The 13,815-nt window shown below is 37.0% G+C and overlaps 1 protein-coding gene across 5 annotated transcripts in view; it reads right to left on the bottom strand.

Moving 5' to 3' along the window:
• Window positions 1-13,815, bottom strand: part of LOC138818181 (nucleoside diphosphate kinase homolog 7) — a 100,051-nt gene that overhangs the window by 12,427 nt on the left and 73,809 nt on the right. For 4 of the 5 annotated variants that reach the window (XM_070009135.1, XM_070009133.1, XM_070009136.1 and 1 more), the window contains one exon: window positions 9,683-9,790. The exons of the other annotated variant lie outside the window; for it this stretch is intronic. In XM_070009135.1, coding sequence (XP_069865236.1) covers window positions 9,683-9,790 — 108 coding nt within the window. The remainder of the gene's footprint in view (window positions 1-9,682; window positions 9,791-13,815) is intronic. 5 annotated transcript variants of the gene reach the window in all.

Raw genomic sequence — 13,815 nt, 5'->3', positions numbered from 1 at the left:
CTTGATACCGTTTCTCAGTTACTCTTCTTCACAAGGTGCTGCAAACATAATAGGCTCTTCAGTGCTGTTACAAAGGTTTTAGCAACTTCAAGTTTGCCAGGAATAAAAGCACAGTGAGAATATCTACTTTTTAGTTTTAAGTAATACTTAACTCAGAGAGGTTAATGTTTTAGCTATACATTTCTTTCTACTGAGTGGCATAATCTTATCTAATTTAGATTGCATGAGCCAGACTTTTAACTTCTTCCTGGTTTATGACTTTGGGATCCTTTCTTCATTCTTAATCACCTTCATTCAGTTGTAAAATATTTACTTTAAGTACAGAACAAATATTTTCATGCCCTATAAGAAGTTAGTTTTTTAAAAAGCAAATGTAAGTGTCTTCAAGAAAACTAGTGGATGTGGGTATCTATTATGAAACGCATAAGATGCATATTAGTGGACAGTTGTAGCTAATGGACAAATGGTTGCTAGTGTTGCTCTGGATTTCAAGGACTCCTGCTAACTAGCTCAGTAATTTCTCTACTATGGTAAAGTGCCAAGAAATAATCCTGTTCTGTTATATTAAAATGCTGGTATTACTTAAGACCACCTTAGTAAGGACCCTTAGAGATTAAAGATACAGAGATGGAACATTTTGACTTTTAATTCACAGAGGGCAAAAAGAAGTTCTGATTGTCTGGATATAACATGCACTCCCTTCAATTAGCTCAGCTAGCCTTTCCTCTTTACTATGGGAAAATCCAAGTTTCATTTTGCTGCAGGGGACAGGGGACAAGTATGTTGCAAGTGACAAGTTTATAAGAAGAGAGGATGGAAAAGAAAAAAAAAAGCAAAAACAAAAGAACGGGCTAGGAAGGTGGCTCAGTGGTAGCGTGCTTGCCTCGCATGCACGAGGCTCTGGGTATGATTTCTCAGCACCACATAAGCAGAAAAAGCTGGAAGTGGTGCTGTGGCTCAAGTGGTAGAGCGCCAGCTTTGAGCTGAAGAGCTGAGGGACAGCGCTCAAAGAGCGCTGAGGGACAGCCCAGAGTTCAAATCCCACGACCGACCAAAAAACAAAACAAAACACAAAAAAAACATGAGGAGCAAGTTTAGGGCTGAGGCCAGCATCTGGTTCTGGTTTATTTTTCAATCCTTAAAGACTTCACAGAACAATTTTAAAAAACTCTTTTATTACTTAAAAAAATTGAGACCAGATCTTTGTGTACCTTTTATATAATAAAGACAGAGTGAAGAGGATTCTGACCATGAAATGATCCTCATGAGTTTTTCTTTAGTTGGAATACAATTTGTGAAAGATTCTAACAGTCTGACACACTCTGACCCTAATATATTTATTTTCTAATGGAAGTAAAAGAGAAATCATAGATTATAACAATAATTATAAAGATAACAACCAACATTTAATTGCTGTTAAATGTTTACTGATTTATATACATCAAGTAATTTACATCTTGCACTATCGCTGGAGACAAGTACAGTACTAATATTACCCTCATTGTAATGAAGCTTTTGGGGCTTAAGAGTTGAACTGACCAGCAAGCAGCAGAGCTAGCATTCAAACCCAGCAGTCCAGTTCCAGATGCATTTGCTGCCTGGAAGCACCCAGCCCCTGGCTTAGCACTATTATTATCGTGATTTTCTGATTTCATGTGTACAATGTCACCCTTTGACATCTTCAGCCCTTTGACCCCCCCCTTCCCTTACGTTTCTCAACTCAGTGGTATAGACAACAACTTCTTGCCTGTACTCCCCCTCTTCCCCTTCCTTCTTTTGCCTCTCTCCCTTGACTCCACCCTCCCCTCTTGCAAGCACCCCATCCCTGGTACTTACTTTTTGGGCTTTGAATTCATCTTTTGAAAGAATTATACCATTTGTGCTCTCCACGGAGTATATTACCCTCCTGGTAATTCATTTATAACCCCATGCTTACCACCCGGTGTGTTTACTTGTAGATTTATAGGCATATTCTAGCTACCACAAATGACAGGAATCATATAACTTATGCTCTCTAGGTCTCCCTTACTTTGCTTAAAACTAACAATAACAAATGCTGTGGCCAAAAGGCAATTCTATTACACTGTTGGTTGGAATATAAGCTTTTCAATCACTCTGAAAAGCAGTACGGAGGTTCCTCAAAGAACTAAACATAGTTCCCTATGACCCAGCAATCCCACTCTTGGGCATTTATCCAATAAAGTACAAACAACGCTGCACTAAAGCCACCAGCACAACCATATTAATTGCAACATAACCAACCCAGATGCTCCTCAATGGACAAATGAATCAAGAAGGTAGAATTCTACTCATCCATCAGAAAGAATGATATTGTACCATTTGTAAAAAAAATGGAAAGACTTCAAAAAAATTTATCATTTCTTTCAATAGCAATTGATTATGGAAAGGACATTTAGTGCTAAATATATCAAGTCACTGTTCTCATAGAGCATAGAGGTTAATGGAGGAGGTAGACGTTATCTGAGAAATGTATTTAGAGTAGAAAGGGATTACCTGAAGATTACTTCTAAATGGTTGCATTTTAGGCCAGAAGATCGAAAGATGTCTGGCTAGAGGATTAGATCACATGCTGCCATTATTCTAATTATTCTAATTATTTTTGTAAGGATCACCAAAAGGAGACCGCTACATGGTTCAGGCAGAAGAGAGTTTACGGCTGTGAGGGGGGGAGACGGGGGGAGCATACTGCTCTCAGTGGATGCAGGGGACGGGAAAGGGAAGGGAAAAGGGAGGAAAGCAAAGGGAAGGGAAAGCAGCAAGCGGGGTAACTAACAATGGAGACTGACTGTCTAGAAGGAGGGTGGGGAGGAGCTGTGGCCACAGCAACGACCTCTGAAGCTGGCGGCCTGCCACCAGGTGCTCTATTACCTGGGTTACACAGGTCCTGGGTGGGGACTTCTAGGGAAGGGCCACATGTGGGCACAGGGAGAATAAGGCAAGAGGCCATTTCTCCGGGTGGACCTAACAATCCTGTTCCACTATTCTTATCTACTCACCTTACACGCCCCTGCTTGCCTCACAATTGGGAACACTACGTCATTGGGTTACTTCTCTGTTCAACTGAAGGCTGTTTTATAGTCAAAGTAGCCAATGGGTATAGTACATATCAACAAACCTTCAGCCTCTATGCATGGCAGACATCCGTAAACCATCACAGAAATTTTTATCTCTTTAGTTGTAATCTTAGAAGAATATTATCAGTAAGTCAATAATTGGTCCTTGAATTGAAAACTATGGGCTATTCTGGTTTTAATTTCCTGTTTAAAAAAAAAAAGCACACTTGGACTGAGTTCCACTCAGGTGTGAATACCAGCTGTGCCCACTCACTTGTGCTGCGACCTGGGTCAGGTCATGCCACCCCAGGAACTTCACTCTCCTTACGCAAAATTGGGAGACAGAAGCTTTTCAAGGAAGTATGTAGACAAGGGCGGAATCTGGCATATATTGCTCAGCTGATACTTTATCACCATTATCCCAATGTTCAGAAAAACAAATCTTCTAAAGCCTCCACAATCTAGCTTTACCATACATTTCTGTATCTATCTCTTACACTCTACTAAAGGAACCATCCACTTCCATCAGAATTAAATAACTCAGTGGCATCTAACACTAGCTTTGCCATGTTCTCCTCCATATAAAAAAATCAAGTTTTATGCTTCCTCACCCTTTTCTAGCATCATTTTATTCATCAAATGCCCCTGGTCGCTTTAGCCACAGTCCCGAGGCCTTTCATTCACTTCTTTTTTCTGTACTTCAGTCTATACTCACCTCACATACTGACACAATGTTACATTTACCTTGTTCTCCCATCCAAACTAAATTTGTCAAAGGCAGGAACTCTGTACAGTACACACTCTATAGTACCTGTATCCTCATAATAGCACCCAGTAAAATTACTGCACACTTAACAGTGAATGAATGAAATTAAATAATACTCACAAATGTGTTACAATTAACTTAAAATTAAGTCATCCATGAAGATAAAATTACTTTTTACTTATTCATATTATGTTGGCTCGATGTTATGAAAAAACTTTGGCTTTTTTCCTTTACAATAGATCACAATGTTCTACATTTGTGAATTGTGATAGTTAATTGTTTTAAAAATGTGCATTATCTATTTGAGCCCAAGTGGTACAAACGTTAGACTATTTCTCCAAACAATTAAGAAGCGTTTTTCTACTTTTGTAAAAATCTTGTGCTGGGTGCCTGTAGCTCACGCCTGTAATCCTAGCTACATAGGAGGCTGAGGCTGAGATCTGAGGATCACATTTCAAAGCCAGTCCAGGCAGAAAAGTCTGTGAGACTCCTATCTCCAATTAACCACCAGAAAACCACAAGTGTTGCTGTGGCTCAAGTGGTAGAGAGCTAGCCTTGAGCTGAAGAGCTCAGGAACAGTACTCAGGGTCCAGAGTTCAAGCCTCACAACTGACAAAAAAAAATCTTTGGTGTATTTTCATCTATCATTTTTTAAAACATACATAAAAATCACTATTAAGAGTAAAGAAATTCAAAATGGTTTACATTCCTCTTTGACCTATAGAACCTAACATATGCTATTTTAAATTTGAACAAAACAAGATATCCCATAATCAAGTGTAACTTAATTGGTTTTAGATCACCATTTCTTGGCTGGTGCTGCTAGGGTGGAACTTCACTACTTCCTGAAAAAATGAGAAAAAACAGGGCATCTCAAGTAGTCTGGACCAAGATTCGGCAGGGATGAGCCACCCTGGGGAAGGGGCAGCATTTCCTCACAGACTGTTGTGAACTGCCTGTGCATGGTGAAATGAAAAGCAGAAAACTGTGCAGATCTCTACGGGACGCGGCTGCTTTGCTCGCACCTGCCTGTGCTCTTGGCATGTCGAGCAATAAACGAAGGTTTGGATGAAACTGAATTTTCAACTAAAGAGACAGTTCATTGTTACGTGATTAAATGCTGCTGCTGGTGGCTAAATATCTTTTTTAAACAAAATAATAGTGATGACAGAAAACAATTTTTCTAATGTCCTCATTTGGCAAAATTACTATGGCTATCCTCAATGCCATTCATTGCTTGGTTGTTTTTGGAAATGTCCCAGGTCTGAAAAAATCCAAATCTGAGAGCCGCTAACAAGGAAAACTTGACTTTAGAGTAGGAAAGTATGCAATGTCTCTTGGCTTAGAGAAGTAGATGTCAAAAGTGTAGTACAGGGTACAATAACAACAGTATTAAATGAGAACGTTTAGAAATGCAAATTCTCAGACCCTACCTCAGATCTACCATATCACAAATGCTACAGAGAAGCCTAGCTATCTCTCTTTTAAAAATGTTTTTCAGAGGATTCCGTTGCTAAGGTTTGAGAAACACTGCCTAAGGAACAGGTAGAAAAGCTGAGACTGTGCTCAGACAAAATGCTTGGAGGTTCTTAAATGCACTTTTAAGGTCTCTTTAGTTCTATGATTTCGTATTTATTTTTTATGGATTTACCACAGTTATTAATTAGCCGATCTTTTTATAAACAAAATATTTTTTTCCTATAGATTTCAGTGAATGCTATTGTAAGTACTTCTATAATGTGGGATAAATCACACTAAAATATTTCTTGAACCATAAGGCATATATTGCTTTTTAGATTGAGAAGAGAACCACTCTTAGGAAAGTGAGAGGTAGGATGTGCTTGAGAAACTGAAAGACTTATGGACCTACAATTCCTTTGTGGAATGTGGTTTCAGGCATTATAATGACTGCTTGCATATTATAGTTATACTATTAATGTATTTATAGGAACTTCCATAAGGAAAACAGGTATTATGACTACTTAGGACAAGTTATTCTGACATTTTATTACTAGAGCTCCATGTTGTCTTGAGTGAAAAATAACTCCTATCTATGTTACATGAAGGAAATAGCAGAGATGTCCTTAGTTCTCAGTGTGTGAGACCATTCCCCGTGGTAAAAATAAATAAGTGAATAAACAGAAATCACCCAGCAAAGACAAGGAGCTCTGTTTGATAAGACATAGGATGGTGGGCTGGGAAAGTGGCTCAGTGGTAGAGCGCTTGCCTTGCATGCATGAGGCCCTGGGTTCGATTCCTCAGCACCACATAAGCAAAAAGAAAAAAGGCGGAAGTGGTGCTGTGGCTCAAGTGGTAGAGCACTAGCCTTGAGCTGAAGAGCTGAGGGACAGCGCCCAGGCCCAGAGTTCAGGCCCCACGACGGACCCACAAAAAAACAAAAACACAAAAAACACAAGACAAACAAAAAAAGACATAGGATAGTATATGTAATTCTTCCTTAGATTCCTTCATCTGAGAAACTTGCCAGTACCACTTAAATATCAACAGGATCATAATGAATTATAATTTAATAGATCAACGCCTCTTATGTTTTTAAAGGTTAATGCAGAGCTTTTAAAATATGAGGTCTGAGGATGAAAAAATTCTATGCCAACTATAAGCTTTCCACTTGCAATACATTTCAGGTTTCACTTGAATACTGTCATCAATGCCATGATTTTTTTTTTTCTGACATCAGGAAGGTAGAGGGATTTGGGGATATACCAACTGAAAGCCAGGCTGATCCTCCTCAGGGCACTGTGATCTCTCAAGCACAGAAGAGGGGGAATGGAGAGAATTGTTTCCATGTATGATGCACTGTCCATGCGGTGACTCAATAAATGATGAATAAAAACTGGCAGTACCACTGGGTACCACTGGAACCCTCTTTACTGCGGTGCCCAGACGCAGTGGTTTTCACTTTTTATTGTTGTTGTGCCAGCAGCAGCCTTTACTTATGGCTGGTGCATCTCTACCACTTAAGTGATAGGACACCATTTAAGTTATGCCACTACTTCCTTTATTTTGCTGCTTAACTGGGGTAAGAGTCTTATGAGTTTCCCTTCACTTCACTGGCTCTACACATACTCAGCTCTCAGCCTCCTGAGGTAGCTAGGATTATTGGTAGATACCAACACCCAGCTGCTTTTCATTTTTAAGTAATATAAATAATATAAATTACATATAAAAATAAATGATATAAATAATCTAAACATTCAAGTGAAGAAGAACTGGCCTATCATTTTCATGTACAGAATTCAAACTTCAATCATACCTGATTGAATTTTCTACCATAATCTATGTACCAATTTTAAGAATTTTAATTTCTGTGCATGCAGTTTAGGGATTTTTTTTTTTTTTTTGCTTAGAGACAACCAGGAAACAATCCCAAGAACAGACATAAAGGTAAAACAAAAGAAAGAGAAGCATATTTATTTTTTAATGACAACTGGGGAAACAGAGAAAATACAACTGATTTCCATGAGCAGCAGGAACATAGGTCAGCTGTCAGGTGAGGATTAATATGGAAGTGGAGCAGAGACAAGACATATGTAAGGATGAGTCATAAAAGAAGCATCACTCGCTTTTTTGGACAATGAGGAGCCAACAAATGACTTCATGTATGACTAATAGATGCCACACAGCAGAATAAAATACCTTGCTAGAACTGTAGGTAAAAGCTAGCTAAAAAAGCTTCTGATAAGCAAAGGAATTAATGAATAAATTTAATTAAAATCTCTGCTTGTTATTTTCAAAGGTTCCAAGGTCAAGAAAGTCAGAGAAAAATGGACAAACTGCTCTAGATTGAAAGAGACTAAGAAGAAAATTAAGTGAAATGCATGATTCTGGTCTTAGACCTATTTGCTATGAAAGTACCTTATTGAGAGAACTGGTGGAACTTGACATTCTGAGAATTAGATGGCAGAAATGTATCCTATCTTCAATTAACCAGCACAAAAGCTGGAAGTGTGCCTGAAGTGGAAGAGTGTCAGCCTTGACTGGAAAAATAAGCGAGAGTACAAGGCCCTAAGTTCATGCCCCAAAGTAGAAAATAAAAAGTAACTACTGCTTGCATAAAAGGTGAGGCATGTGTATTATATGGATGTGGAGAGACTCAGAACTATACACATGACACCCCCACATTAATATATAAACATACTGTCATGTTAATCAAGGTCGTACTTGCATCTTCCAGTGGTACAACAAAGCACTTGACAGAACACACATAAAGTTCATTTGGAGAAATACATTTAAGAGAATAACAAAAGAAAAACTTTTGTAAAGTATAAACAGCAATAATAAAAATAGTATTTTGCTGAAACATACTAATGGGCTAAAATTTAAAGTCCATAAACAAGTTTAGGTATCTATAAGTATTCAATAAATGACAAAAAACAATAAAACAATAGAATATACAATGTGGTGACAACTTGCAAAATCCATACCTCATCCAAAAGATCAAATAAATTCCAGGTGGTTTATAAAATTTAAATTGAAGAAGAAATATGGGGGGGGGAAGGGAAGACTTTTATATATGACTTCAAAGGCAGAAATAATTTTAAAAAAAGACTAATAGATTTTTACACAGAGAGCAAGTAACAATCACGAAAATATAGATTAAGAACAGCAACTAGTGGGCTGGGAATGTGGCTCAGTGGTAGAGCGCTTGCCTTGCATGCATGAGGTCCTGGGTTCGATTCCTCAGCACCACATAAGCAAAAAGAAAAAAGCCGGAAGTGGCGTTGTGGCTCAAGTGGTAGAGCGCTAGCCTTGAGCTGAAGAGCTGAGGGACAGCGCCCAGGCCCAGAGTTCAGGCCCCACGACCGGACCCAAAAAAAAAAAAAAAAAAAGGAATAGCAACTAGTTTTGTTCATTGCTATAATAATCACTTAAATTTATCATTTTTCTTTAAATTTCATTTAATTTCCTTAGAAGTACATAAAAGCTTTAAAACTACATATAAGTTAAAAATAGCAACTTCATAGCTGACATTTCTTTCTTTGCTTTTAGTTTAGAAATGACCCTTTAAGCCCAAAATAGATTTTTACTTTTTAAAATCAGTTCTTTCATTTTTCTTATTTAAATTAATTAAATAAATTAGAGGTCAAAATATGGCTCTGTCTTCTATTAAGTATTTGATTTGGGGATGTTACTTAACCTCTCTGTGTCTCAATTTCATTTTCCAGAAAAGGTAGACATAATAATACCAGGCTATTAGTATTATTATGGTTTTGTGAAATAAGTGATTTATACAAAGCATGTATCATGGTAGAACTTGACATATAAAAAGCACTAAGAAATGGAGCTATGAGGTTTAATGCCATTCGCTTTTCTACTGTGCTCTTAAATTTCATTGGAATATTTTCATGACTTGTAACAACATGGTCTGACAAATGGTACTGCCACCTGATTTAAAAACCTATGTCACATAATTTAATTGATGCTGTAGTGTTTTGCTTATTATTTTAAACTATATCTTTAATTCTTTAATGAATATATATATATGTTATATATTTAGCATCCTAAAATTTGAATTCTTTTTCTCCCCAGAGACAGAGCCTTATGAAGGTGTCCGGGCTAGCCTGGAACGCCTGTGTTCAATGGTGTTGGGGGTAGCCTGGAACTCCTGGGTTCAAGCACTTCTCTTGCTCCAGCTTTGGAGCATGTGGGACAAATCCATCCTACTGGTCCTTTAAAGTTACAGTCCAATGTTATCAGATGGCCAATGTAACCAACGGTGTAACCCTAGACTATTAACATGGCTTCTCCTACGCAGGATTCTCCTGCTGGGATTCCTTATGGGACTGTCATGTGAACAGGAGCTGGCCCTTCCCTGGCTTACCTCTAGCAGGCCGTCCTCTGGCAGATCCGTACAGTGAACAGCATTCTGGATCTTAGTTTTACCAAAGATTGCTCTGAGGGTGTCAGGGCGCAAATGCCGGGCAATTTCCTATTAATATACATTTACATAGACATTAGTCTTATGACGAGCATAAGAAAAACATTAGCTCTATGAAACACTTGAATTATTTTTATTTATGAGATACATGTTGTACATTAAAGATGCTAGTTTTTCCTGGAAACCACATGAATGTATGAAAATTTCACACCCTGAAAATTTTGCATTTACTCTTAAGAATTCCTGTGGCCCAATGTAGAGTCTATTGCAATTTGTGTTAGAGGGCAAACAATAATTACATTTCCATTTGTCAACAGATTATTAAAAATCACACAAACTAGGGGACCACAAAATGGGGAGACAAAGGACAAAGGGGGAACTTAAGCAACAGCAATACTCACAAGACAGTATGTTGGAAATGATCTGTACAACTGGGGAGGGTTGAGGGGGAAGGAAAGAGGGAGAAATATGAGGGTAGGGGTAACAAATCAGACAGGAAATGAAATCACTACCTTACTTACGTAACTGTAACCCCTCTGTACTTCACTTTGACAGTAAAATAAAAAAACATATAAAAAGTAAAAAAAAATCACATAAAACATGAGTCATTTCATTATTGTGAAAACTTTTATAAAGACAGTAGATATCTAAATGATTTGATTTAACATAAACCAGTTTGATGTATTGAAAGATTTAGAAGATTTTTTAGATGTTATATCTACTTTGTATTAGCTCATTTAACAAGCAGCTACAAATAGCCCTGAATTTTATGAAAGCTGAGAGTTTTACCAACAAAAATAACAAAACAAGAGAAGTACAACAGGTTGACAATAACTCTGGAAAGGAAGGAAGGACATGGAGGACAGAGAGGGGAAGAGATGATGACAAGGTGGGTCTGATGGGATGGATGACTACCAACATAGCAACAAGATTAAGAGACAAGTTATTTAAATTGAGATTACCAAGCATGGTAATGAAGTCAAGTTGAGGCAGGAATGTTGAAGGAAAGAAGACAACAGATAGAAGGAAGAAGGGAGGGAGGAAAGGAAAAGGGAAAGGAAAAGGGAAAAGGAAAGGGAAAGGGAAAACAAAAGGGAAAGGGAAAAGGAAAGGAAAAGATAGGAAAAAGGAAAAGGAAAGAGGAGGGAGGAAAAGAGGATGGGAGGAAAAAAATCGATTCCACTGCCACTCATATGAAAGTGTGACATTATTTACAGTTTATAATACTGGATAGTAATAACAAAAAACTATTACTAAAGGAATAATAGTGAATTGATTTTAGTTTGGATCACAATAAAGTATAATACATGCTTAAAAGATTTTAAAAAACACTAAAATAAAAGTAAAATACTAAAAGTAAAGTGATCTTCTGTAGACTGATTTCTCCTTGTCATTTCCCTACTTGTTCCTAATAGTCACATTTCTTCTCTTTTCTCTCCATAGTGAAAACCATGCACCATATACAATCCCTTCTCCCTAAAAGAACACAACTGCTTATCAGATACTAAAGGCAACACAAAGCACCACCGTACAATTTCAATCAATACCATAAATGATCCTTAAAATGTTACTGCAGTATTTCTTAACTGATCAGCTAAAACAATTAGACTCTTTAAGTGAAATATATAGAGTCAACAACCTTCCAGACCACCAAATTCTTTGCATATTCACCGCCTTCTACAACCTTCCTTATACAACACCATCAAGTACTTACATATTTTACAGCTCATTGCAAGTACTAAAAATTCTACTCAGGTAATCCTGCAGTGGGAAGAATAATTCCTGCTTAGAGAATGACCTCTAAGACATGAGAAAATATACCAAATAGAATTTTAATTAGCACAAAGCTGAAAACAAAGAAGAGAATGTTTACTGAAGTATTCTATGACTGCATCATGCATGTTAAGGAATGTCAGTGTTTATTGAATAGGCTATATAATCTATTCAATACATCTGGACAAAGAGCACATTGCTTCCACAGTAAACCATTCTGGTTCTCAATAACACAGGAAAGATATTTGGGAATGAAAATGGTGTCCCATTTAAGAAACAAAATAAACTGGAAAGAGATATGAAATATACTAATTATAAAACTTGGAATGAAGAATTTTGTGACCAAGTAGCAAATATATTCAAATAATATTTAACTTTTGGTGGCTAATCACTAAGTCACTAGTCTAGTCCTGCAAATATTAAATAAAGGGAAAACTTCTACCCTGAATTATAGAGTAAATATTTAGTATTGACGTAAGTATAAAAAAAAACTGACCATGGTTTCAGTCCTGGCAACCCCAAAACAGCTGAAAAAAATACAATTCATTCTAAGCATTGCCCTCAATCCAGGGACAACAGGCAACAGGGTAATAACATACTACCAAAGGCCAACGAGGTAGCCACGGTAATTAAGATAGAAATACTCATGTCTCCAGCAATCACCAGTACTCCTGGACAAATCTGACAACTGTGAACAGTGTATGTGTGCTAAGTCTTCTCCTTGACTCCTCTGGCATTTCAAAAATAACAAAGCTGATCTTCCAGCAATCTTATGCTAACTAACACAACTGTAGTTTTATATCCCTGGGAGATAGGCAACATCAGACTAAGTCACAGCTTAATGGAGCACAGGGAAGGAACTCCAAGTAGAAAGGAAACCAAGGAAGAAATCCAAAGCCTACTGCTACATCCTTTTCAGAGCCCCTATATATTGGAGATGGGAGGGAAAAACTGGAAGAGTACAAAGGAAGGGGTGACACTGTCCAAAATAGAAATGTTCTCTTTGACTTACGTAACTGTAAACCTTCTGTAATTCACCTTTATAACAATAGAAATTTTTCAAAAGAACGCTTGCATAGAATTCAGAACAAGTAACTGTGAAGTTAAACTCACATACCTATTCACTAGTCTCACTGAATAAACCAGCTGGCACTGGAAGCTACAAAAATCAAGGAAGAATCATTAAGATGTGCCATTTTGTGAACTATGACAGTCTTCACCTTTCACATTTCTTCAAGTAAAAATTAGGTATAATGTAAATTCATAGCATCTAAAGAGGACTGCAACTCAATGTTATTTCAGGTGGAACAGTTAAACATACAATCTTGTCTTTTCTTCTAGATTTTAATAGACCATAGGACATGGTAACCATTGCTCCTGAAGAGCCAACAATAGGCTCCAACTAAGACAAAAATGAAGACAAGAGATATTTTTTTAATGGAAACTTGAACCCTCCTATATTTCTTCTTTTAAAAAAAGCTGGAGAAATCTCTTTACTCACTTTTATAGAAAATGCTTTATATTTTAACAAACCTACAAAGAAAGATGCATTTATATGAGCAAAGTCTGAGAAAATAAACATTAGTATAGAGGAAAGTGATATTACTTTTTAGCAAATATTTTCCTATTTCTCCTCTACTTCCTAAAAATACTGTATTATAAGAGATGAATCGTTGAGGTATAATTATATTAAGAAACTTGAAAGACATTCTTAATCATTTCCTGCCAAAAAACTCTGCACAGTAAGCCCTACTCTGCCCCAATATTTTCCATCATTCTCTACTAGCCTACAGAAACTTCCTTAAAGTAATAAAATAATAGCAATTTTGCAATTCTAATTCATTGTTGAATCATGTCAACACAAAAGTGTTAAAAATTAGCTCCCTTAGTTTACTTATTCCCATCCATATACATAATAGATATACATTATAATATTTAGAAAACCACAGGAAAAGTCATTCCAAACTGCCATTTGATAGTAACTGAAATGAATTCTGGGCATTTATACTCTGGTCATTCTGCTAGCACCTCAAATGTATATCTCACATCAATTATTTTCAGAACCAGCCCACTCCTCACTCTACCAACTCAATTTTTCTTTGATTCTTGGTGATGTCATTGTCATTGCATACATTCACAATATAGAATACAGGGTTACTTCAAATATTTCATTTAATAGTCACAACCAATGGATCACTACCTCATTTATCCCATTTGTTAACCTGTCCCTCCATTTGGTCAGCAAGTATTTATTTACAGGGTTGGGGTTTGGATATGAAACCTTGGTTCCAGCTACAGTTGAT

Source organism: Dipodomys merriami, unplaced genomic scaffold (genome assembly GCF_024711535.1).
Source record: "Dipodomys merriami isolate MVZ:Mamm:240054 unplaced genomic scaffold, mDipMer1.0.p SCAF_72, whole genome shotgun sequence".
NCBI classification, from domain to species: domain Eukaryota; kingdom Metazoa; phylum Chordata; class Mammalia; order Rodentia; family Heteromyidae; genus Dipodomys; species Dipodomys merriami.
The sequence above is the reverse complement of the archived record's forward strand: the minus strand, read 5'-3'. Positions and strand labels throughout refer to the sequence as shown.